Source organism: Macrobrachium nipponense, chromosome 10 (assembly GCF_015104395.2).
Source record: "Macrobrachium nipponense isolate FS-2020 chromosome 10, ASM1510439v2, whole genome shotgun sequence".
NCBI classification, from domain to species: domain Eukaryota; kingdom Metazoa; phylum Arthropoda; class Malacostraca; order Decapoda; family Palaemonidae; genus Macrobrachium; species Macrobrachium nipponense.
In genome coordinates, this window is record NC_087204.1 from 103,907,496 (window position 1) to 103,935,222 (window position 27,727).

The following is a 27,727-nucleotide window of genomic DNA, read 5'->3' on the forward strand; positions in this document are numbered from 1 at the left end:
CTAACGTAGATGACCCTCGGTAACAATCTAATTATCGGTATGACTTGCTCCATATACAGTATTACTCGGTAGGTATTGATATGGCCAGATGGCGTTAGTCTCACGCTGCTATCAGGCGAAATGAACTGCAAGTTGAGCTCTATCACGTCAGCGTTGCGATGTGGAAACAGCAGCGCCTAATCCACCATCTCTTTCCATCTGAAGCTTATTTCCAGCGTAACCAGATAATTATTCTTCTTGATGATTATTCCTCTTGATGGGCTGATTATGAACACGGTCTTATTCGTTTACCCCAACTGTAGCTACGGATTGCTCTCTCTCTCTCTCTCTCTCTCTCTCTCTCTCTCTCTCTCTCTCTCTCTCTCTCTCTCTCTCTCTCTCTCTTCAACCAATGGATGACTTACCTTTACACGAATTGTTTTTTTTATTTTATTATTAATGTGCATATCAAAGTACGCTAAAAAAAAAATGAAAATACGAGTAATTTGATATACCAGTAACAAGTACAAAACAGATGCGAATGTACGTATACTGGTGCACGCTTACACACACACACACACACACACACATACACACACACAGTGGATACTTTGCACTGATGTTTATTCTGAACACTAGTCTTGTATCTCCTTAGAAGGTTATAAGGTTATGATATTTTAAAATATAAGAATTTTTTTCAAGGCAAACATAACTTAAATACACTATCGAGTGTCTTCCGCTACCAAGGACTGGATGGAGAAGATACACAGGGTGTGGAGAGAATTCTGAAAGACCTTTTTCTTCTTCTTCTTCTTCTTCTTCTTCTTCTTCTTCTTCTTCGTCTTCTTTTTTTGCATTTATTTTACTGTTTTAACCCTGACCTGTGATTTGCATAGATGACGAATGAATTAGTGGGAAAAAAAGTACTCAGGTGACGGAGATGGAGTGTGTGTGAAGATGCGGAATGTGTAATAACATATGTATTCTTATATTATTGAAGATTTAGGGCTAAGCATTCCTTCCCGTAGGAGGGTTTGTGGCGGGGGTGGGGTGGGGGGGGGGGGGCGGGCAGGCAGTTCCGTCAGTGCGCCTTATGCATGCGGTGCACTGTAAGCATTACTTTTAAAGTTCTTTGCAACGTCCTTTCTTCATACCCCTAGCTGCAGCCCCTTTCTATTCCTTTTACTGTACCTCCGTTTATGTTCACGCATTTCGAACCTTTCTTATTGGCAATCTCCTTTTCAGCGCTGAAGGACCTCATCGTAGGTATTGTCCCAGCACTTGGCCGAGATCTCGCTTAATTGAAGAAGAAAAATTAACTTTTGTTGGGTGGGAAACTCGATTCTTTTGAGATAGCAGGAGTTGGACCCACACCGTCATCGGTAGTGCTCGGTGGAGCCTGTCGTTCTAGACATCATTTCTGTCTTTTTAGATTGACTGATTGTACTAGATTTAGGTTACGTTTGATTTTAAATTTTGCTTTTTCTTTTATAAAATTAGCAGAATATCACTGATTAATGTAATCTTTAGTAGTAGACTAATCACTAATCTGTATTAGGTGAGTCCAGCCGTCGTGATAGGTTGATTCAAGGTTAGAAATGATTAAGCAGTCAATAAAATCTGTCATTTTATTGAAACTTTTGCATTGTCCTGTTTAAAAAAAAGCAAGAGAGGGTTCTACACCAGATCAGCTCTCTAAGGACTGATTTCAAGACGGAAATGGCGAAACGACTTAAATGCAGGTTGACGTCATCGTCAGTGAAGAAGGACTTGGCACGGGACGTCGAGTAGATTCTGAACCTGCAGCAGATGGGTCACCGGTGGAGGAGGAGGAGGAGGAGGAGGAGGAGGAGGAGGTCTCGTGGCTGAACGTAGCCTCGATGGTCGTCGTGGAATTGAAAGTTCGATCTGGGAAGATCCTCGTGACGGAGTCTATTTCCCCTGTGATCTTCCCCTCCAGTCCGACCGTCTGCTCGCCCTTGACTGCGCCCGACGTGGCCGCGATAAAAGGCGTCGATACTTCGGTCCGCTCTCTGTAAAGGCGGGCGAGCTCTTCTGGGGTCTTGGGTAGCCGCCGCGCCCCTCCTTTCCGTAACCACTCAGCGGTATTGAGTTCCTGAACGTGACGCCCTCCATGTGGTAGTTGTCCGGGCCGACGGTGATGAGTCCCTGAAGCTCCCCCTGGCTGACGCTGTAGGAATGGGAGGAGTTGACCAGCAGGTAAGTCAAGTCCATGAATAGCAAGTGGTCCTTAGCCCCGATGATCCCTTGTCCTTGGCCGAAGCCGAGGAAGCTCCCGCCTTGTACCCAAGTTCTCGTTTTCCTCCTTCACTGAAGGTCATGCCGCCGAACAGCCCTGGCGGACACGTACGATTCGTTCCCAGTGGCGGTGAAGGTCGCCACGGATTTCTGCGCCACCACGAGGTGGAGGTGGCCCAGGTGTATGTCCTCGATGTGGAACACCATGACGGTGGTGGGACTGGTCGCCGCTGAACGCGGTAGTGTAAGTACTCAGTCTGGTTCCAGTGGCCCTTGAAGCCGTCGGAAGTGCTGAACTCGCCCGTCTCGTTGACGTGGAAGGTGTAGTTCCTCTCGGCGAGGTACCTGGGCACGGGTTCTCCTCGGTGGGTTCCTTCGATGATCTCCAGCCATTCCTGCGTCAGGCAGATATTGTATTAATAAAGCCAATGCCGAGATTTCTGCTTCACAGGACTACTACTACTACTACTACTATACTACTACTACTACTACTACTACTACTACTACTACTATTATTATTATTATTATTATTATTATTATTATTATTATGTTGAATAAAATGGCAGAATTCAGCGAATTAATCTTATATATATAATCTATATATAATTCGGTGAATTCTGCCATTTTATTCAACAGGAACTGTTTAGAAGAGAGTCTTCCTCCAAAATGTTATGATAATGATTATAATTCAGAGACGAACCCTGTTCCTGTGGCTTAAACCAAACGGCGTGACGGGAGGCTGGAAGAAAGGGTTTGGGTCAGCAGCACGATCAGGCCGAAACAAACGCGTAGAAAAAGTAAGGGGACAGACCCATATGCAAATGACTGACTTCAGAAACTATAGTAATAGTTTTTTTTTTTTTTTTTTTTTTTTTTTTTTTTTTAAATTTTTTTTTTTGGAATAATAAAAGATGGAGGAGTTACTTACCTTCTCAGTAGGTGCGTCGAGATTGGGAAGATTCACAAATCCTTTTCCCTGCAAAAGATAATTGATTCATTATTAATCATTATTAGAAAAAAAAAAGAAACCCACAAAATTACTGTGTATAACGTGTTTACTATAAGTATTTACACTTTATTTCTGCTGGGCCTTGACCCAGGCTGATAACCTTCACATCTCCTTTAAAAAGGGCCACAGATTGGGCCTGAAAGTACTCGAGTGTCGAGTAAAATAAAGCGTAAATACTTATAAGTAAACACGTTATACACAGTAATTTTATGGGTTTCTTTTTCAATTATTATTTTTTCTATCACAGCCATCCTATTCGACTGGGTGTTATTTTTTATTATTATTTTTTTTATAGTGTGAGGTTCCGGGTTGCATCCTGCCTCTTTAGGAGTCCATCACTTTTCTCACTATGTGCGCTGTTTATTATTATTATTATTATTATTATTATTATTATTATTATTATTATTATTATTATTATTCAGAAGATGATCCCTATTCATATGGAACAAGCCACCCACAGGGGTCATGGTTATAGTGTTCATTAAAAAGTAAGAGGAGTTAAAGAGAAATACAGAAAAAAAGAGGTCCAACCTATTAAAAAAAATGATACATGAACAAATAGATTTTTAAAAATGTATTAAAATGATAGGAGGAGAATAGTATTAGGTATCAAGCATTGCAACTTCGCGTGAACTTCTAGAAGTTCCAGTTACACAACTTGACTGTCCTTTGTTCGTGGCCTTTGGAACGCCCTCGTATAGTCACGTTATTTAAATAATGTATTAACTGACTGATCATCAGTTATATACTGCTTCGGTGTTATTTGTTATCAGTTATATTAATTGAAATCGGTTCGTATTACCGTTTACTTATTTGTTCCAGTTTTAGCCCTTTCTACTTCGTCCTCGCTTTTTCATTTGTTTATTTATTTATTCTGGATGTAATCGTGTTTCAGTGTTTCATGTTGTTTGAGAATTGTGTCAGCTGTCAGTCACTCTTTTATTGATAGATTGATTGATTTTAGATGCTGGGAAGTTGGTGACTTACGTACCTATGTGCCAGCGGAGAATCAGTTATAAAATATAAGCACAAACTAGTGCAGGTCTCTCTCTCTCTCTCTTTAAACTTGCATATTTAGACGCCTCAGAAGTTTTATTATTCTTTAGCAATTTACAGGACAATTAGAGAACAAAATATATTCACTTTACCTCGAATTTAGCAGCGACTCTGCCAGCAGACGGGATGGTGCTGCCATCTGTTGGAAAAAAAAAATACCCATCATTTAGAGACCTCAAAATCTCCGCCAGATTTGGTGGTCTGTCGTCACCCACGAAAACCACCTTTGGTCAAAATTTCGCGAAAATCCATGCGTAAATTTTTGGATAATATTTCTAAAATAAAATTGCAAACATACATAAAACCTCCTTGCTGGTGGAATGCAGTTAAAATTGATATTAACTTAACTACGATCACTGATATTTCGTTATCACCTTTTGCGTCTGTTCCTTTGGAGTTAGTGCGTGCTACTCTGTTAGCAAGACATCGAGTTATGCTCATTGTCAAAAACCGCCCATTGCCAAGGGTTTCCATTCCCACCCCACCCCACCCCTCTGCTACAGACTCTGGAGCTGCATTTCTGGTTGTGTCATGGGTGGTTATGCTAAGAATCTTAAGACATACAGGGTGTCCATAAAGTCCCGTACCATTACAAGCCATAAATACTTGTAATGGTACGGAACTTTATGGACACCCTGTACTGTCTGCTTCTAAATGCTACATAGATGCCCTAAACTTTTGTCTTATTTCAGATACTTTATGTAAGGACTGATTATGTGTATATTCGCCTTTACATTATAATTTTATCCATATTTCCCCCATTAAAATATTATTGTCAAGTTATGGACATATCAAGGAATTAGAAGAGTAAATGATACAGCTAAGAGTGTGAGGAACTTTCTCCGCACTTCTGAAGCAGCTGAAATGAATAGACCTGTTATTTCACAGTGCAGTTATACATTACATAATGTGAGTGAAAACAGAAGTATACTCTGTTGAAATTGAAGTCTAGTTAAATGGTCAGACTAGTACATACTGGTGGAGGTCCAAACGTTAATTACCATTGTTAAGCTACAAGGCAACTGCTATACTCTAAACGGGAAAAAATCATGAAACTGATGATCCAGCAACGGTAAATCAAAAGATCTGATGTATGTTTCACCGATACCATCATCTCCGCAGAGAAAGGAAGTCTCCTTACGAGCCTGTCTTTGTTGATTCCCTTGCAAAGTGTTCGCAGGCTTCACGTTTCCTCCTCCAAGTACTTGGGTCAAAGGTAACACCAAGTTTTGTCTGATATTTGCAGTTACTGTGGGCAGTGAATTGTGGAATGGGACCATGGTACAGTTTTGGCTAGTCAGCAAAATCATAGCTTTACTGGGACTTCAGCTTCATATGCTACTGGCTAATCCAAACACACACACACACACATGGTCTGTTCTAAATGTCTGTTGAGGCCAGAAGCCACTTTTTTTAAACTGATTTGAAGAAAGCAGGAGACTGCAACAAGAGTAGAATCATCTGCATATTGCACTGTTCCGTTTTGAAGACCAACAAGAAATATCTTTCGGGAATGAATTTAAGTGCATAGCCTCCAGCATTTTATCTACGAAGTCCGGGGAAGTGTTGACGATTTGTGAAACTAGAGATGATCTGAGAGTGACCCAAAAGATTTCGATGAAATGAATTTTGTATCCGCAGAAGAGCTTTATGGTTAACCAAGTCGAAACAGAACTATAATCAACCTGAATGAGTGATTGAGTCTGATCTAACTTCAGAAATACAATGAAATGTTGAATGGTTTTAACAACAAATGACTTAGTACAGTGGTGATATTACAAGCAGTGTTTAGATTTTAACAAATATTCATTAGTGATACCTGGAATTAACCTTAAGTTATAGCGACTGCCTTCCTTTGTAAGAAATAATCATACATTGACATTTTTAGCTCCTTATTCTGTACATAAAGCTTTATTTTAATATATTTGATATCTAAAATATGTGGAGAGAGAGAGAGAGAGAGAGAGAGATGAGAGAGACGAGAGAGAGCGATGGGAGAGAGAGAGAGAGAGAGAGAGAGAGAGAGTTAGTTAGTTAGTTAGCAGGACTGCACCAAGACCACGAAAATGTCACTCACCTGCCAACAGGAACCAAGGAGGCCAACAACGCCCCAGAGAAGAAGCAGGTCTTTCGTTTGCATCTTGTCAACTGCAGCAGCGTCAATGATGGCAGACTCTGCTGGGTCATGTATTTATACACATCCTTCCTGCAGTTGCCTGCCAGCCTGAGAAGAAAGCACATGCCATAGGTTGCACCACGGTTGCACAATTCTGGCGCGAACACTTTCCCATCATGTGATGGTTATCATTGAGGTGACTTTCCCATTGATTCACTGAAATCATGTGATATTTCCCCCCATGTTTCTTTGGAGTTGCGGTGGTGAATGATGACTTACTTTTTTTTTGTGTATAAATCTGATGTAGGAGGAGGAATGTCCTTAGCTCCTGAGACCATTTCCTCATCAGTTCCTTTTTATGTCCCCGCAGCTTCTCCCTCCGTCTGGACGCCATGTGGACAGAGAGGACATCCCCTCTGAGCAGGGAGGTGCAGAGGATCTTGAACGATCTCTACTACTCCCACATCTTCATCAATTCCTCATCTACTCGGCATGCGGCTCGAACTTTCGCCAGTGCCTGCGTCAGATGGTCCTCTCGGGTTTCCTGAAGGTCACCAGAGGGCGGCTACGGCAAACGGCAAAACGGCGTCTCTTGGGCAACGTTGTTGCTCGTCTTCTAGAGGAAAGGTCGAGCTGGGGCCTTTTAGTCAGTGCGATTTTGACCCCAGGAAAGGTCACGTCTAAAGTGTCGATACCTGAATGAAGGAAGAAAGGCAGCTGGGTGTTTGCTGAAGATCTGGGAGCCAGGGTTGAAATGTATGAAAGAATTGAGTCAAACTTGGGTCAGTTTGTAAACAAGGTCATGTCACAGCCCTAGATAGAGAAGCAATTGCCCTCAGTCATTGAACTATCTGTAGAAAATGCACTCCAGTTTAATCTGTGGAACTTTCTATGAGTGCGGTTTTCGAGGTCGGTTGCCACGACACTGAACAAATCAGGATAGAGATTAGTATTCATTTATATAAAATCATAGTTTATTCTAGTGGAATACAGTTGAATACTGCAGTGAGAATCACGGTATGGAAATACTTCGGATTTGTCTTAGCATATTTCAGAATTTATCAGGACTATGATAGAACACCGAACTCAATAAAAAATTCTCCACTAATGGGGCGAATGAAGCATCTCGAATCTGGAAACAGTTCCAATTTTTTTTTTTTTTTTTTTGAGTCTAATACTGTGTGGACATCTTTTTTTTTTCAACAAAGACGAATGAGGAAAGAGCTTGACGTAAGGAAATATAAGTCCTAACTGCCCAAAAACGAAAAATTTGAGAAGAAAACTCAGGAAGTATCGTTGCTAAGGCTTTACATTCTACCCATCAGCTACGTAGTGGTAGTAGTGGCGGTGGTTGGGATTTGCCTTTGAAACGGCTCTAGTGATGATTATTCCCAATGTGATTTGCAAGCCGATTATGTAGAAAGACTAAACTGCTGCTACAGGCCACCCGTGAAAAAAGCAATGTAAACCGGGTTTACTTGACGAAAATAACTTAGATGTCAGCAAAGAATAAGATACGGAATTAAGTGGCCTCTTGTCTGTCAGAAATCCCAAATGTATTATCAAATAGAATATAGAAAGACTCAGTTGACTGGTGAGTGTTAAAACAGTCATAACGACCCAATTGTTTTGTTAATGTCCGTGTAATAAAAAAAAACGCGCTATGGGGATAGGAATTAGAAAAGAAAAACAATAAATAATAATGACAGAAAGAGAAATGCTTCTAAGCAAAAGTTAGGCTAGAGGGCTGCAAATTGGTATGTTGATCATCAACTTCCAATTTTTTTAAACATACCAAATTGCAGCCTCTAGCCTCCGTACTTTTTTATTTTATTTGAGGTTTAAATTTAGCCATAATCGTGCCTCTGGCAGCGTTTCTGGGTACCACAGCGATGGCCAACACCGGACCGTGGCTGAGTTTCATGGCCCGCGGCTAATAGTTTTATGGGGCAGCGCAATTTTTTTGTTTTACTTGTTTTAGTAGAAATGGATAAAAAAAATAGTGAGCATCGTCCGACGTCAAAGAAAAAAATTAACCAATATGACGTAATTTGTATGATATCCACGAAGCTAAATCTCCTTATAAGGGTCAAGGATTTCCAATAGGGTCATTCAGCGACCTACCTCAAGCCCAACGGAGTGGCAATATGCCAGTAGACGTCAGGTGTGGGAACAATCATTTTTTCCCACTATTTAGTTTTGCAATTTTTTTTTTATGGAATCGCTATCAGCTGGAACCCGCGTGGGTAGAAAAACATCTGATGATAATAATTTTTCACTTTATGAATCAGGGCAAAATTCCTTACTTGTCCTAGCTTTAGTCAAAGAAACGATTCAGAGTTTATCTCATTCTATAAAAGGAGAAGAGGAATTGCAGTTCGTCACGTAGCCTGAATTGAGCAAGATGATTTAAGTACTACCATCTGCAGTGTTCCTAGAATGACAAACTGGAAGTTGCACCTCCCTTAGGGGGAGGGGAACATCCACTGGGCATGACTGCCCAAAAACTGGGTTATTTTTTTTTAATGGAAATGACGTTAGTGGTCATCTTACTCTTAAGTTTTCTTATCTCTAGACCAGGGCCAGACAAGAGCTGGTCTGAGACGCCGAGCCGTATAGGATATCGGGAAAAGACGCAATCATAATACTACGTAGAAAGTAAACTGAAATCAGCACCGCCGAAGGCAAAATATAAAAAGCAAGAGAGCTGTTGCAAAGGCAAACTGCTCGAGTTACTACTGCATTTACTAATTGGGTCTCGACCGTCTCGTTGCTCAGCCTCCGGGGGGAGGTGGTCACTGGGTCAGTGGTCAGGTAGGTTCAACCAGCCACCGTCTGAAGCCTGACCCGATTCCAGTGCTGGTCCTTGCACTACAGGGGGTGACCGATAAATACGGTTACTGACCATTTCAGGCCCTGCGATGCATAGGTTTTCTTAAATATCTTTTTAAATATCAACTGTATCTTCCTGAAAATTTGGCACAACATGTTTTACACCTTCCGCTAATATATGGCAATATAATTAAGTACCCTCAATTAATAATTAAGGCACTTTACTTAGAACATTTTAAATTTCCTCAGTATTAGTTGTAGATATACGAACACCTGTCGTTGGCTTAGCCAAAGAGTTAGGAAAAAAGCCCCGCCCACTCTTCTCTTTCTTACTCTGTCTGATACTTATGAATGAAATAGTGTACTACCATATTTTTTTACGTTTTAAAATGTACGCGAACAACCATTTATTACTGATTACTTTTCATAAAGCCATTTATATTTTTTTATTATCGCGTACGTTTCTTATCTATTTCCATGAAATGGTGTGGTATTGGCAACTTTAGATTATTATTGGAGATATAAATATGGAAGGAAAAAAAAACAGATCATAGTTTATTTAAAAAGCAAAGATCACTATACATTATTTTATTATATATATCCAATAAAGTATGTACAATATATACAGAAATTTTACAGATTCTGAAGTAAATTTTTGCAGTAACCATGAAAACAGCATAGACATGCAAAATAAAAAACTGGTGGATAAATATAACAAAACTTATTAATTACAGGACTATATATACACACGTATAAGGATATTTCAGCTCACTCCCCATCACTGTCTAAAAACAGATCGTCCTCGTCATCACTGGCGACGTTGACAACGATTGAATCTATGCAATTCCGGACGTTGTCAGTAAGCCATTATTCGTTCTCGAAAGCTTGACTTCGTTGGACAGCTCCTTCCCACACCTGTTTAGTGACAGCAAGCCTTGCTTCCTCCAATCTGGCCTTTAGGTCTGCCCTGGTGAAATGCCGTAACGATGAACGTACATATAGCTTCATATGCGCCCATACCTGCTCGATGGCATTGAGTAGGATGGGCGGGTGGAAGCCGGACGACAATATAAACACACCTGAACAGCTTGTAACTACTGCCACTCTAATTTTCAGCGGGTATTTTTTCCGTATATGTATACTCTAAATAAACCAAGAGGTCATAATAATCTCCAAAAATAATGAAATGCAAATAAACTTTATTGCATAAACTAATTTGGATACATAAAACAATAATCCATAAAGTAATTTAAAAATGTAAAACACTATACGTCATAATCGTAGTACGGTACACTTTCATTCATATTTTGTTAACAAGGAGAGAAATAAGTGGGCGGGCCGTCTTTCCTGACGATGTCCGAAAGTCTGAGTCAAATGCAAAGAAAATTGGAAATATTCAAGAGTAAAGTGCCATTATTAATAATTTTAGATACATACTTATATTACCATACATTAGCGGAAGGTCTAAAACATGTTGGGCCAAAATTTCAAGAAGATGCAGTTGATATTTAAAAAGATATTTAAGAAAACCTATGCACCGCAGGCCTTGAAATGGTCAGTAGTTGCAAAAGGGACTTGTATCTTACGCATAACCATTTGGAAGAGGCTAGTCGCTTCTGACTGCAGTAAATGAACTCGCGCTCGGTAGCAACAACGATGTCTTGGCAGCGTAAAAACGAAGGAAATTGGAGAATCTTTGCGCTATTGGTAGCAACAAAATGCCAAACGGCGAGACACATTGATTAACTGACAGCTCAGTACAATGTAGGTACAGGCTCTAGGAATCGACCGACGCTGGGCCAAAGGGATTGACACTACTGAAATTCACTCTCGACTTGGTTAGGAAGTCACGCAAAGCCGTTGGTCCCGTTGATGAATAACCACTCCCTCCATGCAACGTAAAAACAACATACAAACAAACAAACATTGACGTAAAAACCGTTGCGAGTTCACTTACAGTTCAGACTTCAGAGGTCACCCACCACCACTAGAGAAATTATAAAAATGGAATTATCTTTGTACTACCTATCATCTTGCACCTGGAAACATTTCTTCTTCTTATCTCGTACCAGTGGGCGATTGTTTCTTTCAAATTTTATTCAAAGGTGATTTTTTTATATATATTTTTCAGACAAGAGAAATCTACCTGTGAAGAATACTCGCTTCACGAGAATCAAGAATAACTTTGAGATGTGTTTACTTGCATATATGGTTCAAATACTGTTACTTTTGAATATTTAAACGCACCTTTCTTGAACTGTTGAGCTTTGCAGCGTCCTTCGGGCCGTAGCAGTAACCCCGTTTTACTGTACCTCCGTTCATATTCTCCGTTCCATCTGATCCCATAGTTCAATTGCAAAAAGTATTCCTCCTGTTACACCTTTCTCCTCTCAGTTTCCGTTTATAAGCACCGAATGACCTCAAAAGTCCCAGCGCTCGGCGTTTGGCCCAAGTTCTATATTCTCTCCCATTGTGCATTATGTATTTTTCAAACTTGTCAATTAGTGGTTTCCGACCGTTGCTCTAGAGTGATTTTTATAGTTTTTTTTTGTTTTTGCTTTTTTATTCCAATCACAATACCACCGTGGTGAAGGAATAAAAGTTACAAACGCACCGGATACATTTGAATAGATTAGATGTTTTTTTTTTTTTTTTTTTTTTTTTTTTTTTTTTAATTTAAGAGGTTCAGAGCTGTCAAAACCTTGGAACATATCGAACATATCTCTGTTGACTTTTTTACTCCCTCTCGAGATGGTATATATATATATATATATATATATATTATATATATATATAGATATATATATTATATATACTATACATACATACATACATACATCATATCTTTCCCAAATTATAAATACATTTTGCTAATAACGAGGCCCAGCTTTGGCGTAAATTTTGCGTCAGAATTCACACGTAACATTTTAGCTGAAATCTTGCCAACAGAACAAAGACAACGAAAATCATACTCATGCTTTTGAAATGTTTGTAGTATCTGTTTGCGTGATCCATTTGGCATATCTATGGTATTTATTGGACCCGTATGTTTTTTTTTTAAGCTGCCAGCAGGTCTGCTTTTTTTTTTCAAACTCATCATGTGTGCGTTTTTGTATCGATCCAAGCGTATAAGAAAATGTCATTCAGTTGCCAGAATATATTGCAGTATCAGCGAGTATACTTGTAACCTCTAATCTAAGTCGATAAGGTTGTTTTACGCCTTCCCCTTTGCTACGTTTTGATAAACCTCAAGTCTGCTTCTGTATTCGACAAGTGAAAAGTCTTTTAACGAAAAGATAAACAGAGTTACCCCTTTAGTACCTATGGTTTTTTATGTGCATCATACATGTGTAAGTTTTGTTTCTTTGTCAGAATTCTCAAATAAATTCAATTGAAATATACCTGTTATCTGAAATAAAGAAGTATCTGGCGTTGCAATTACTTGGGTCATGTTTTCGAAGTTACAAACATTAACAGCAGCCACTTGTGATTACCCCGATTTATCTCGCTTCTGGTGGATTGATTGTGAATTATGTGGCGTCGCGCTATATAATACCTCTTGCCCCTGAAGGAGAACGCAGTTTGACAAATTGCTCCAATATCCTAATAAGATAACGACGTGACGTCATCCTGTTATCAATACGAGCAAGAGACATTTGGACTATGGCCACCCGCTCGAATTAGCAACAGCAGCACGAACAAAAACTGTAGCCTTAGTGCATTCTGTGAGTGGCTCATATGAATGACACTGCCTTCACCTTCAAAGCAAACAGGTGGCTTGATTTCTCTGCATATAACTGTCTCCAAGCAAACATTTTTAACAATTTACTTGTATGCAACAATCGTCTTCACACGAGTTGAAAAGTACGTGACATGAATCATGTTTAGACCTATCCTCTTCCTTGAATTAAAGCAACATGCAGTCTTTAGTACATTTCTTTATTACCGGAACCCTATTTCAGTTTGTTATATTTCCAAACGAAATTGGAAAGCAACGAAATGCAAAATATTGGCGAGTGGAACAATATGAATATTATATTCGTTTTGCTACAAATATTACCTACAGTGTAATCATCATTCGATATTCGATGCTTAAACCTGTAATTTGAACTCAGAACCATAACATCGAGAATAATAATTACATATATCTTTTTTTTAAATACCCAAATTAACACGCTAATAAACATATTAGCAAAGTGTATTGATACTAACATTGGGTTTAGATGTTAACGCGTTCAACAAATCGCCGCTAAAGCCTAGTCTAATCTTAGGCCTATTCATAGTATCGGGCGAAAAAAAAAAGACACCTTGATAGCTTTTTAACCGTTTTTCCGTTCACTTCCGCAACTCTGAACATTCCTATCCATTCGTGGTTTTATCGCCGTGCAAGTCCTTGACGAAGTGGATAGTGTCGAAGGAGTGAGGGTAGACTGAAGCGAAGTTCCTCTTGCCAACGATGGCGTAGCCAGCTTTCTCGTAGCAGCTCAAAGCCTTCTCGTTCGTGGTGTGCGTTCTCAGGCTGACTGACTGATACTTGAGCTTCCTGCATTCGTCGTGGCTGGCGTCGATCAGTCTGTTTTGTGGGAGATTTACTTTAGTGATATTATTGTTACTGGTGATTAATCTCTGATTGCTTATTTAATAAAAGTCATGTTCGTGACGGTCAGTTTTTTTTTTTTTTTTTTCAATTCGGGAACTAGGCTATAAAGTCTACAGACGGAGAAAGGTATGCAAGTGGACCACCGTGGATACATTCTCGGCCTGAGAATGAGAGAACTATCTTAGGTTCCAAGCAATTTGATGACCCTAATTGTGGTCTTTATTACTACTGTAATAATTTGCGTGTGAGTGTTTATTTCAAAGCGTCCATCGTATACCTCAGAGCAATTCCTCGCCTTCTGAAACTGGGGTGGACGAACATCCTCAGCAATTTAGCAACATTTGGCTCCTCCGTTTCCCTGACTGCCACCGTGCCTGCAATTTCTCCGTCCACGACGGCCACGAGAAAGAACCTGCAAAAAATGGTTTTAATAATTCAATGAAATAGGGATCAGAATATTTCAAGACTGTTCAGCCATGTGGGAAGAATGGTGGACGATCATAGTCTGTGAAAATAGAGTATATAGGCCTTATTTCGGAACACAGTACCTCGCAGGCTTGTGATAATAAAGGAAAGGGTCCTTCAAATCCTCTCCCTCCCCGAAGACTCCTTTGATTTTCTGCCAGAAGAAGAAGAATCTGACAGCCTCACATATGATGGCGCTTTGTATGCTGCTTTTCAATGATTGCAACGCGCCCATCTGAAATAAAATGAAAGGAGAGTTACCTCTTAGTATAAACGTAATAATAATAATAATAATAAAAGGGTCACATATAGGCCATGTACTCGATTGATAAAATAGGCCTACACCAGGTGTTTCACGCTGACATAATGGCCAATGACCAACTATACTACACCGAGGCACATCCTCAAATAGATAAATTTAAGTAGAGGAACAATATTCGTCATTCTTTCAGCGTGTCATTATTAATTTTAAAAATGGCAGGAACTCGCCCCTAGCCCGTTGAAAGCGATTTTTGTATCATCTAACCAGAAAACAACGTTACCTCCAAGTCACTGCTTTGTTTATTCATTTCATTCTGTAATCTGGTGTTCTAAGTCTCGGCAGTTTGTAAATCATGCTTCTGATAGCAATTTTAGAGAGGAATAAACTCCCTGGCTATGTTGAATTGCTGTATCTTCAGACCCGTACTTTGAAACGTGTCAAGAAAACTTAAAATTTAATGTTTGAAAGGAAGACAGGAAGTCATTAGTTAAGACAGAGACAACTGTTGAGACGAAGGAAGCATGACGGCGGAAAAAATGGGCAATATATGGGAGGGTTCTTGAGTAAAAAGCCGATAAATAACTTCACAGGCTACAAGCTACAAGGTCATTTTACTGCTAACTTAAGGCGGCCATACACGTACGCGACTGGCGCGAACCAGTCAGTCTTTATCGTGTATGGGGGCTATTGATGCCAGTCCTGTCCCGTCGTCATTTCAGCATGTTGAAATGACTGGCGCGTCGCGACTAGCGCGGCGGGTGTTTGGGACGACCGAGGCAAAGTTTCAGATGTACAATACCTTATTTCCCTGTGGGAGTCGGGGGAGTACCTACTGCTGTTGTGAAAGGATGTCGCAGTCAGTCAAGTATTTATCTCACGATTCCATTCTAACCTTGAACAGGGTACTTATCATTACTGAAATGCAATACGACAAATACTTACCCTCAAATAAAGTGAAGAATTTGACACAATAATTAAACGGGGACTGCTTATTTATTGCGGCTGTCGTCAGTCGTCACCGAGTGGTGTAGTAATGAGACCGTTATACTAAATGTGAGGACATTTCGTTTTTTTTTTTTTTTTTTTAAAGACAGCAGCTTATGAGCAATTAACTGGAATAATGTAAAAAAAAAATAGATAAAGATGCAAACAGCTTTTGTGAAAGCCAAAACTGCCAGCCTTTATGGTATCTTTTGACTAATATAAATGAGTTTTACAATTAATTTGTAAAACATTTTAAAGGAAAAACGTGGCGATAAAAACATTAACATTCTTAAACGACTGTGAATTTCACTAGTAAAACATTTCACTAGTAAAACATTTGAGAGGAAAGCTGTCCATAGTGATCGATATCACACCTTTCATCGATATTCAAATTCATTCATCTCCAGAGTCAACTTAGATTCCTGTTATACGAAGTAAAGTATGTTTAAGAAATGTTATTTTCATGATAAAATAAATTTTTGAACATACTCACCTGGTAGTTATATACTATATAGCTTACGTCCCTGACGTCACGGCAGAAATTCAAAACTCGCGGCAATCGCCGACCGGGCAGTCAGGTGCACCACCGGTGCGCCCTCTACCCAGGCACGCAGAACCACTCCAACTATTCCTCAGATCTTCCCTGCCCATAGTCTCTAGAGGGGAGGAGGGTGGGAATTTAATTATATATAACTACCAGGTGAGTATGTTCAAAAATTTATTTTATCATGAAAATAAAATTTTCAAACATCTAACTCACCTGGTAGTTATATATATAGCTGATTGACACCTTTGGTGGAGGGTCAGAGACAGCTATCATCGTTGGAACTGACATAAGAGTTAATCAAAATACCAAACTTTACGGGTTCGTACCTGTTAAGGAAGCTGACTTCAATGATATCCTGATTCATTATGTCTGCTTTCCTTATGGAGATCCAGCGATCCACTCAGGGGGGCTGAAGACCTCTTGGAGACTGTCAACCGGTTTTAAACCTCTATGTGACTAGACTCCCTACAATACCCTTGTTCCGGCCACTACCAAGGAACAAGTTGACCACCTGACTAAGGATCAATGATTGTGGGAGACTGCGTTCAGTCTCCACAAACAACCACAAAATACCAATAGTCCCAAGGTAAGAACAAGGGTATTGGGTTATGGGATTTCAGGGGTAGACCCTTGTCCCATTACTGGATGAGCTGCTACGAAACTGTCCCAAACGTGTAGCAGTCTTCATACAGAGTTTGCACTTGCCCCAGATAGTGCGTCGCAACCACTGATTTGCTTCTCCAAAAGGTTGCGTCCAGGATATTTTGAAGGGATCTATTCTGATTAAAAGCTACAGAGGTTGCATCGGCCCTAACCTCATGAGTCTTCACTTTTCAGTAGCCTGAGATCCACTTCATTACATGCTGAATGTGCTTCCTTGATTAAATGCCTTATAAAAAAAAAGATAGCGCATTCTTTGACATTTGCAGAGAGGGCTTTTGACAGAACACCAAAGTTCCTCTGAATGGTCACGTAAATGCTTCGTTCTTTCCAGATAATGCCTCAGGGCCCTTACCGGACAAAGAACTCTCTCTTCTTCCTTACCTGAGAGATCCGACAGGCTTGGAATCTAGAACTATTTGGTCCAGAGCTGAGAAGGGCGTTCGTTCTTCATAGAAAATCCCGCTGTAGAGAGCAGATAGCATTGCCCTGTCTGAAACCTACAGCTTTGCTGAAGGCATTTAACTGACTCTTTTCGCTGTTGCTAGACTAACTAAGAAGAGAGTTTTCATGGTGAGGTCCTTAAATGATGTTTCCTATAAAGGTTCGAACCTATCACTCATGAGAAACTTCAGGACTATGTCCAGATTCCATGCTGGAGGGGACTGTAGTCTCGCCTTAGTAGTGTCGAAGGATCTGAGAAGGTCTTGGAGATCTTTATATTCAGACACTTTAAGTTCCTGTCATTGAAGACATCTGTGAACCTAGTTATGTATCGCTTAATGGTTGAGGTTGTAACGTTACGACTTCTCTTAAAGTCTGCAGCGAAGAGTCTCTTATTCTCCCATCCTATTGCAGCGAAGATTCTTCTTCTCGGCAACGGATAGGACATAAGACAGCGACACTCCATGAGGGTGTCCATGGTATGGATACTGGGACAATTATTAGGATTAAGTAATGATTGTTCTGGAACAACCTACTAAGTCCACAGCGTAGACCGTTAACTGACTCAGGCGCTCTGACAGTTGCCAATTGACGGCGTTGTGAGGCAAGTTGTCTAAGCATCCGAGAAAGTCACGTGATCTTTGCCTTTTAAAGGGTTATGCCGAGAGACCATACAAATTGTCTATTTTTTGTCACTGATGCTGGACGGCGAGGTGGTGAATCTCTTAACGAAGTGATGATTCTCTTAAGGCATGTGTCCAATAGGCGAAAGTCAATTGCCTTCTAGAGACCGAGTTCCTTAATGGCAAGATATTCTCATGGTAGTTGAATCTCAGCTAAGAAGAAAACAACACTATGTTTCATTGAAGACTAAGGTGGAAAGTGTATGCAACCTACGTCTTTACAGCTGAATCGAGAGAAGGATTCTCAAGATTCTGAACCTGTGCTTACAAAGGACTGAAAACGCTAACAGCTATTTCATTGTTGTAAGTTGTTGTTGTAATGAAAGCGGAGCGATTTCCAGTAATGAAAAACACAGGGAAGTACTACTTCTCGTGGGCTGATCATATGGAAGTAGAGCTGGCAGGTCGGGGAGCAGGCTATGTCTTCCGTATATATCTGTCAATTCGGGGTGAACAATGAACAATTGCACCCCTCCGAATAAAAGATATTATAAAGACAAACTCAGATGTCTGAAGAAAAACATTCTGCATTCCCGCAATGCGATGCAGTGGGAGACTAGTAAAGACTTCTGTTACCGTGCGGTAAACATAAAGATGAAAAAGTCTAGAATATATATCTCTGTTGAAAGTTCTCGCAATATCCAAGGGGATGCAGAAGGTGTCATTCATATATGCGAGAACCCTTGTTAATCAGAGACCTAAGCCTGATATTGTTGGACAGAGAAAAAATTCGGTAGTCAATGATTGTAGGGGAGAGAGACATAACCCAGGCGTGCATCACGGAGAGCCAGCTAGTACTGGGGTGTCTTCTGCAGTACCCTACTCAGTTAGTCCTTGCTCTCTAGCTATCCTGAGTTGCCAGGAATCCATTCCTTGAAGGAATGCGTTCGGCTAGAATAATCGAGCGTTAAAAAAGGAATCTCTTATGCTCGAGCAATTATATAATTATATTTAAACGAAATGAATTTCGGTAAATACAAAACCTGAGGTGGTGTTGTCATGACCATACCATTAGTATCTTAAAAATCGAAACTGGTAACTCCTGGGATGTAGACAGTCCCGAGTTGCAGTTTTATTAGGATATTAGTCTCCCGGTCACAAACCGTAGAAATAAACTACGGTATGCGACTACCCCCCGGACAATTCAACTGCTTAACAGAATCATGTCTCGAGGGTAATATACGACGTATATTTGTGGATTTCTGTACAACGACTTCCATCCTAAATTCTTTTCCCTTCGAGGAATGAGAATAAGGATTAGAAATCTAAACCCTTCCTTCTCTAGCCAAGAGAGTGAAGGAGAAGTCTTGCCTTAAGGAAAGCTTCAAAAGTGAAAAACAGAAAACCCCAAGACGAAGATTCAAGCCAAACTGGATGTTCACTTTTGTATTCCAGGGTTGGTCGTCTACTGAGAGATATTCTTTACTTCAGTAGTAATTCTTCTTGCAAACGCTAGAAATTCCAGGAATTCGAGCATTCAGCGAGGTACCCGATTATCGTAAAAAAAAAAAAAAAAAAAACAATTATCAGAGATTCTCGATATTAAGTCCTGCGTGGCCTTTTGGGCTAAGGCAGAGTGGACCTAATTCACCAACTCTTGTGCTGAAAGAGCGCATAAAACAGGTCCAATGCAAACAGCAGTTCCGCATTTTGAATGGGCACCCATTCAAAAGGAAAGAACACATTTGGATTCTTTACTTCAGGATCCCGCAGAGAAAGAAGCCGCTAGTTCGTTCGACCTGTCTCGAAGAGCTTTGTCAATACAAGACATCAGGTGAACAAGCTCTTCTGTATCAGCAGACTTGAAGGTTTCTATTTTCTTCCCCATAGATCACAGAGTCCAGTCTAAGAAAATTAATACCTCGAAAAGCTCAAAGAAAAAAAAAACTTTTTGAGGAGGTGGTCCATTTAGAGGTAACCACCTTTGTCTTTCCCATGGCCGTCCGACGAGAATGAGTCCACAAGACTCAAGAAGTCCCCTTGGGAAGACACGGGAACTCCCAGACCGAGAGCCTCTCCAGTATCATACCAGATGCTAGATCTGGATGCTAATCTGGCTGGAGGAAATGCGAAAGCTGTCTTTCCTTGGTCTCTCTTCGTATACATCCCTTCTTTCCTAATTTTCAATGCTCTCTTTGCAGAGCGTGATAACACCATCTTTGTAAAGTCGGACTTCTCAGTTGCCTTCTCTCGAGTGAACTCTGAAGGTGGGGAATGAGGGGCAGCTGGAACAAAGTTTTCCGGAAAAAGTTCCGTGAAAAACTTTCATAAGTCTTTTCAAGCCTGACAAAGGCTGTAGATCTCTCTGATTCTCTTCGTCAGAAAAGTCTTTCATCGGACGAAAAGGAGGGAGGGGGGTCATCCTTCCCTTCTTCTGATCGACCCATAACCGACTTAGCGATGTCATGCTTCGTCGGTGCTTCCGAAGAATCTTCTTGACACCTGCCAGTGTCCTGGCGTCGAGAGTCCTGATTCTCGGCTTCCTGGTGTAGAACTTCATGACATTTGGCGTCCTGCTGTTCAAATACTTGACGTCAGCGTCTGGCGTCCAGCCTCTGACACTGGCGTCCAGCTGGCTTCCAGAATCTTGACGCCTGTGTCCTGGAGTCCAGAATCTGACGCCTGGCGTCCTGGCATCCAGCCTCTTGACGCCTGTCGTCCAGCTGACTTCCAGCATCTTGATGCCTGGCATCCTGGAGTCCAGAATCTTGACGCCTGGCGTCCAGAATCTCGACGCCTGACGTCCTGGCATCCAGGTTATTGACACTCGGCATCCTGTTGCCCAGAATATTGACGTCTGTCGTCTAGGTGCTGAAAAAACCTTGACGCACTACGTCCTGGCGTCCAGCTTTTAGAGGCATGACGTCCTGGCAATCAGGCTCTTGACGCTCGGCGTCCTGTTGTCCAGCATGTTGACGTCTGTCGTCTAGGTTGAGAACCTTGACGTTTCAAGTCCTGGCATCCAGCATTTCGTCCCAGCTTTTGACGTATGCTGTCTTGCTTGTAGCAGGCTGATAAGACTGCATTAATGAGGAGAGCTTCTGCTGCAAGTCTTGCAGTAAGGAAAATTTGCGGTCCAGCGATCCACCCAGGGGGCTGAAGACCGATTTGGAGAATGCTTCCTGCTGCTGGGGACAGACTGGGGAAGCCGCAACATCAATATCACTCTCTTCATCCTGTTTTCGGCTTAGAGAGGCGAACGTCCTGAAGACGAATGCCAAACCGCAGGAGGAGCTGGAGAATGAACTGAAGGCATCCAATCGTCCGATACTTCCTTTCCTCCTACCAATGACGACGGCCGCCTGTGCGACATCTTGCGTCTTAGCTTGGTAGGAGAGCAAGCTTCGGAGTCGAAAGAGAAGCGTTCAGGAGTTGTAGCACACTTTCTCAATGCCTGGCTGCTACAATGACTACACCTCTGGCAGTTCTTGACGCTTTGGCGTCCTGCTCTACTGGATGTCTGTCTTTTAAGGGGTCTGATAAGATTGCATTAAAGAGGAGAGTTTCTGCTGCAAATCTTGAAGTAAGGAAAAACTATGGTCCAGCGATCCACCCAGGGGGCTGAAGACCGAGTTGTAGACAGCTTCCTTAAAACTGCGGTCCAGCGATCCACCCAGGGGGCTGAAGACCGATTTGGAGACTGCTTCCTGCTGCTGGGGACAGTTGGGGAAGCCTAAACCTCAGTATCTCTCTCTCCATCGTGTTCGGCTAGAGACGAAACGTCCTGAAGACGTCACACTGCAGGAGGGGCTGGAGAATGAACTGAAGGCATCCAATCGTCCAAATACTTCCTTTCCTCCTATCAAAAGACGACGGCCGCCTGTGCGACATCTTGCGTCTTAGTTTGGTAGGAGAGCAAGCATCGAAGTCGAAAGGGGAGCGGTCAGGAGTTGCAACAAGCACCGAAAGTCTCCCTTCGTCCGATACTTCCTTACCTCCTGCCAAAGGTGACGGCCCGCCTGTGCGACATCCTGGCGTCTTATATTGGCAGGAGAGCAAGTATCCGAAAACAAAGAGATCCGGAGTTGCAGCCTACAATTCTCGACGCTTGGCGTCTTGGCGCCCAGCCTATGAAGCCTAGCGTCCAGCCTCGTCTGAGTACTGCGTCGTCAGACGATGATTAAAACACTTTAACCTCGCCTTTCCAATGGCGAGGGTGAGCGTCCTGGGGATCGTCAACAGGTACGCTCGAGGGGACGGCTGCTCGGGAGCTAAAGCCTCTCGCCTCCCTTCGTCGGTCGACTTTCCTTCTCACAGGGGTTGGTGAGCTTGGAAGAGGTCTAGGACTAGGAGCACGACAGGTCCAAGCAGTCGCACCCTCCACTGCACTTACACTTGCATTGATTTTAACACTGTAACTTGTGATTTTAAGATCTCTCACATTCGACCATGATTTCTCCCTGTTTCTACAGGGGCCGTTACTAAGGGCTTGAATGGTCGTTATCATGTCCTCTAAAGTTGGACAAACACCTGTATCAGTAGGGGGAATAGGAACTATTACTACGGAAGCAGGATCAATATGATCACTTGAATATTTTTAGGAGAGCGAGACATACTACTCTTCGCTCTCGTGATCTTATTATTATTTTCAAGCTTTTTCACATAGCAATAATATCCAGTCACATTAAGGTAAAAGAAAACATTTTTTCTCATATCCATACCAACTCACCAGTCTTGCCTCTTACAACTATTCTTAACTGATATAGATAGAATAAGGATCTTTTGAGGTTTTAGCAAGCCGAGAATTATATCCTCTCACCCACATTCTTACTCTCGAAGCAGAGTCAGACATTGTTGGAAAATGCAAAAGAGAGATCAAGGATAAGCAAGAGTCAAAAGCAATAATATTCTAAATCAAACATTCTTATCATCATCATTCATTATGATCCATCATCATTATTAAGATGATCCGCATTGTACCCAACAAGCCAAAGCCAAAGCCAAAGCCAAAGTGTACTTCCCCAAATAACTGAAGAAACAAGGGCTAAGCGAGCGAACTTCCAACGATGTCACCGATGCGGCGGCAGGGAAGATCTGAGGAATAGTTGGAGCGGTTCTGCATGCCTGGGTAGACTTGACTGCCCGGTCGGCGATTGCCGCGAGTTTGAATTTCTGCCGTGACGTCAGGGACGTAAGCTAATCTATATATAACTACCAGGTGAGTTAGATGTTTGAAATGATGCATTCCATATCACCTTGAGAGAAAGAGAGAAACATTCTGAAATGCAGGTAAAACTTTGCGTTGGTTAAATAAAATGAAAAAACTGAAAAGCATATTGTATATTCAGAGGTCCTCCTAAACTATATGAATGGATTCCGTTACCCGATTACTGTACCTGAAGCAGCAATAAAAATTAGGAATACCCCAATCATTATCAATCATTCTTAAATCATTTTTATAATCTTCCGGGTTATTTTCCTTTAATTCTTTCATTTAAGTCATGTGGTAAAATCTCTCTTTATTAGCCATGGTTTCACCCATACTTTACCATTTGTCTGGCATATTTCATGCTCGTATGTGTCTTGCAGGAGTGCTATTATCATTATTGCACTTATCTTCCTTTTACTTGGTGCCATGATTTAAAAACACTCACCACATCAGGACACTACAGGACTGAAAGGAACACGGCCACTGCATATTAGCTCTGCCCTCTCAAAATATGCGTAGAGCAAGTCCCCTACGTGTATGGGCAATACCCAAGATGACTGGAGCGCGCGCTAATCCCGGCAGGACAAACCCCATGCCAGTCGCGTACGTGTATGGCCGCCTTTACTCTTCACGGAAGTAACAGAGACGGATTCGGAATTTCGGAACTGTAGTTATAACTTTTACCAACAGAGGCGCTAGCGGCAAAACACAATGTAATATAAATAAATGGTAAACTTAAATAAATATGTATAGAATCATTCATCTTGAGTTTATTACTCAACAACTTCAGTAAAATAGTCAGCCTCAAAGCAGCTGACGAAGGATAAATCAAAAAGACGAATAAGTCGAGTGTGAAAATTGAGTGATTGCAACATGGCAACCAATTGAGCAGTGTATAGGCAAAGGTATCTCTAAATTCAGAGTAAAGAAGACATCACATGCAAACAAGATAATATTCGAGATGAAACAGTCGATTGCTCTCACCTGCAGAAAGAAATGAAACAAACAAAACAAGAAAGCTGGCGTTGTTATGACGTATCTACTCGAGAGATATCTTCGGAGATGGACGAAGAATTCGTTCCGGGCTGACTCATGCTGCACCCTCTGGCAGAGATCCCTCACTTTTGGTACATCTTCTTCCATGAGGTGTCTGATGACGATATCAGAGTCCTTCTTTGCCATTACCGGCTTCTCTGGAAGAAAGGAAGAATGAATAATATGTATAAGGTCACACGCACGCACCACCAACAATTTGTGGTGACAAACTTGTCATGCATTTAAAGAAAGGACGTCTTTGTAAGCTTTCACACATCATTTGATATGTAAAATACCTGCAGTGTATTCTGTAGTATCCTAAATTTAATCTGTTTTCATGTATTATAACTCAATACAAATCCTCTTTGGAGAAAGTGATATTTGACAACGCGTCTATAACCAAGACCAAGACCACGGTATGTATCTGGACCGTGAGAGGATACTTAATCAGGACTACCATCGCTTTCGGTATTCTCGGCCTAACTTGATTCAGTCATACCAGGATCAAAAACGTTCCGTCTCTTATTTCACCCATAAAGCAGACAACTATTAATCTTCACATTTTCACGTAAATTTACTCTAATAAGCCAACGTGCTTAACTCTGTTATAACTGTTGATATCATTGTCCACTTATGTGCATAAAATTGAGATTATGTAACAGTTACTGATACTTGTCATGCGCCATTCTTTATACCCTAGTCTATGCAGCTGATATTTTAAGCTTATTATTACGGATATAGAGGGGGCATGATGCAGTTACGCAGTACTCACTCTAATTCCCAGTCTTTCTGGATACTGTGGTTTTTGTTGCTCACTTTAGAAGATGAATTCGAGTACAAATTTCTTATGAACTTTCAGCTAAAAGAAAAAAATTAACTGTGCTGACCTGACTAAGGAGAGCGCCGAATAAGAGTACCGTTGCCAGGCGTACGATTCAAACGTTTTGGGAAATACACCAACTACTGGCTAAATCAGAGTAATTTTACCGTATGTGTTATATTAACTTCTTAAGGCTGATGAGTATAACAAAACCTTTCCTTTTTGAAGTTATGTCAGGTCCGTAATTAAGTGGAATCCGGTGTCAACCTAGTACGAGGTGATCAAGATTTGTGGCATCTTGGATGTGATATACCCACCATGGGTATCCCAAGGACCGACCCAATGAAGGCCCTGAGAATACCCAAGGTTACTTTCGAGATATTGTAGGCTAATCCCCACACATAATTACTAAAATAAAGTATAATAAATTTGAATACGAGTATCTTCGAGATATTTTAAACAAGTGAGCCTCCTATACCGACGATTCTTTGTATTTTCTATACTCATTTTTATATTCATAATTTCCTCGGGCTCATTCACAAACAAACAGCAAACATTCAGTTTTTTCCCTTTTGTTAGAATAAGCTAGCTTTATGCCAACACGCTACATATATTTTTCCTCCTTTATCTATGTAAATCGGTAACTTCTGTCAATACTATTATAATTTATCGCCCTATATTCCCGCCCTTCCATTCAGTTGTATTTTCTCCTTGTACGATAATGTTCACGAGCATTTAGTATCCTCAGCTGCATCTCTTCACAGTCCTTTCTGCAAAAATTTTCCTCCATTTCAATGTGTAAATTCTGGTATTATCTTCATCTTAATTTTGTTTGTGTTTATTTAAAAGGTTCTATTTACAAGTACTTGTATTATCCACATCTCTTCGTGTGAATTGAAAACCATGTTAAAGGAAAAAAAGGTTAATGCTTACCAATTTTTTCCCTAAACTTGAAATTACTTTATTATCTGCGTCTCCAATTTTTGAGTTGACATGATACACAATTAATTAAAGTTAACTGAGGAGTACTTTTAATTTGTAAAAACTAGAACTTTATTTGCACGGCCTGATTCCCGACCGGGACAGGTTACTGCCTTTTTGGGGGAGAGTCGCCCCCCGGCCAGGGCAGCGAAGTTGCGAACGTCGCCCTAGCTTAGGTCAGGATCTGCCATTGTAGGAAAGACGTCCATTTAGCTATTTCTGAGATACGTGTCCCGCTCGACGACTGGCGGAATCAGGCTGCGCAACTAAATTTAAAAGTTTTACTCCTTTTATGAAGCACCTCTCGAGCGACCGTTTAAAACTTTGTAAAAGATTAAATGCACAAATAATTTTTCCTTTACGATGATATGGGGAATATAGTACGACAACTTGGCGACTCCGTACGATACTTGCGACGGGGAAGGAAGGCCGAAGGAGGACTGAGGAGGTGAGGAACGTTCGCGCATAATCAAAACATTAGCCAGCCATTCCATCAACGACGTAATTAACGCGCCATGTTCGAATAATTTGTCTGCCGTCGCGTCTGTGTTCGAGTGTGTGGTTATCATCTCGTCGGAAAGGAAGAAAATCCACGATCATGCCTGGAAGAGCGCCAAGTAAGAGTACGCAGGGCTACCTAGTTTTAGACGATAGAAAGTAGTAGTACTAACCTAGGTACCTAGCTAGTAGTATACCTAGTAGTACCTACTAGGAGTCGGGTGGGTACCCTTAGATTGGTCTGCTACGAGGTACCTACCTAGTACCACTAGCTATAACCTATAATCGCCTCCATTCCATATTTAAGGGAAAAGAATTTCCATTTTCTTTTTATTTTTCTAATATTCTCGGACTTCTCTCATTTAGGTAGTATTTCACGTCCCGCATGTAACGTAATCCATTTCACATCCACTAAATCTCAAGCTCTTGTCGTAGCTTAGGCCACTAGCCTAGTGTACCTACGTAGCCTACCTTTGTATTGCCTGTCCTTTGTTTAATATAGGCCAGGCTAGGCTACGTCATTTTATAGGTATTTAGGGTAAATAACCGTAGGGTCCAGGGTGGACCAATGTTTGTTCAGCGTGTACAATCCAAAAAAAGTACATTATAACGCGTCCTGACATCGGAGATGGGCATCAGTCGCGACTTCTTGTTGGTGAAAAACGGAGCTAAAGACCTCTACTCTCCTTTCGAAGCAAGTATTTTCTCCAAAGTTAGAAATTAAGGCCAAATTTTAAGATTTAAACAGAGGGTTCTGAAAACGGTCTCAACGTAGTGCAAATCTCACCAAAAACGCGTTCGACATTTTTTACTTACAAAATCGAGGTATTAGAAGATTGACGCCATCTTGATGTTTACGGAGTCGCTTGTGTCAATAAACAAACCATTTCCTGTGATAAATCCGCACACCACTTGTCCCCACAGACGCTGGGGCACTTTTATCATAACATACGGAAAACTTTTCCTCACCGAGTAAACAACTGTTTGTAGACGACGACGACGACGAAGCGTGCACTTCGATAATTTTAATAAATAAATAGTAAAACATCAATATTTTACATATTATGATGATTAATTTGAAAATATTCGTTATTGAAAAAGTAACTCGATTCTGACTCAAATTTAAGTAATTATTTTTTGGAATTAGAACGTTCTTTCAAGTCCTGTATTATGACGTCACGACATCTTGACTTTCGTACCTATTATAAATAATTGCTTTACTCAACTTTCTTGCAGAATAGTTTACCAGTCATTCATGCAGATTATCAGCTCTTCATGTAATTGGTATAATCGTAATGCGCATATATATCTTCATTATTTACTTTTTGGATATATGAAGATGTTTTAC

General features: G+C 41.0%; 1 protein-coding gene and 1 long non-coding RNA gene across 4 annotated transcripts; both read right to left on the reverse strand.

Annotated features, from left to right (window-relative positions):
- Positions 1-2,317: 2,317 nt before the first annotated feature.
- LOC135223854 (uncharacterized) lies at positions 2,318-4,473 on the reverse strand. Its single transcript, XR_010316601.1, has 3 exons — positions 4,396-4,473; positions 3,167-3,214; positions 2,318-2,633 (listed from the first exon to the last, which is right to left on the reverse strand). It is a non-coding gene; the product is annotated as an uncharacterized LOC135223854 (long non-coding RNA).
- Positions 4,474-12,376: 7,903 nt separating this feature from the next.
- On the reverse strand, positions 12,377-25,012 carry LOC135224208 (uncharacterized). 3 transcript variants are annotated; one of them, XM_064263066.1, is made up of 5 exons: positions 24,853-24,996; positions 24,030-24,233; positions 14,400-14,551; positions 14,129-14,263; positions 12,377-13,824 (listed from the first exon to the last, which is right to left on the reverse strand). In XM_064263066.1, exons 2-5 carry the CDS (start codon positions 24,225-24,227, stop codon positions 13,611-13,613), a joined length of 699 nt encoding a protein of 232 aa, XP_064119136.1. In that variant the 5' UTR covers positions 24,228-24,233; positions 24,853-24,996; the 3' UTR covers positions 12,377-13,610. The 3 variants fall into 3 exon arrangements, with proteins under 3 accessions (XP_064119136.1, XP_064119135.1, XP_064119133.1); XM_064263065.1 differs by lacking the exon at positions 24,853-24,996 and adding an exon at positions 24,377-24,526 and having other exon boundaries at positions 24,030-24,238; XM_064263063.1 differs by having other exon boundaries at positions 12,380-13,824; positions 24,030-24,238; positions 24,853-25,012.
- Between the last annotated feature and the right edge of the window lie 2,715 nt (positions 25,013-27,727).

Excerpts from the sequence above, each read along its gene's own strand:
- LOC135224208 (XM_064263066.1), bottom strand. The coding sequence starts at position 24,227 with ATGGCAAAGAAGGACTCTGATATCGTCATCAGACACCTCATGGAAGAA. Across the intron at positions 14,552-24,029 it reads TGTTTCATTTCTTTCTGCAG|ATGGGCGCGTTGCAATCATT; the intron begins GTGAGAGCAATC and ends ATTTTATTTCAG. Across the intron at positions 13,825-14,128 it reads AGGCGAGGAATTGCTCTGAG|ACTGATCGACGCCAGCCACG; the intron begins GTATACGATGGA and ends CCCACAAAACAG.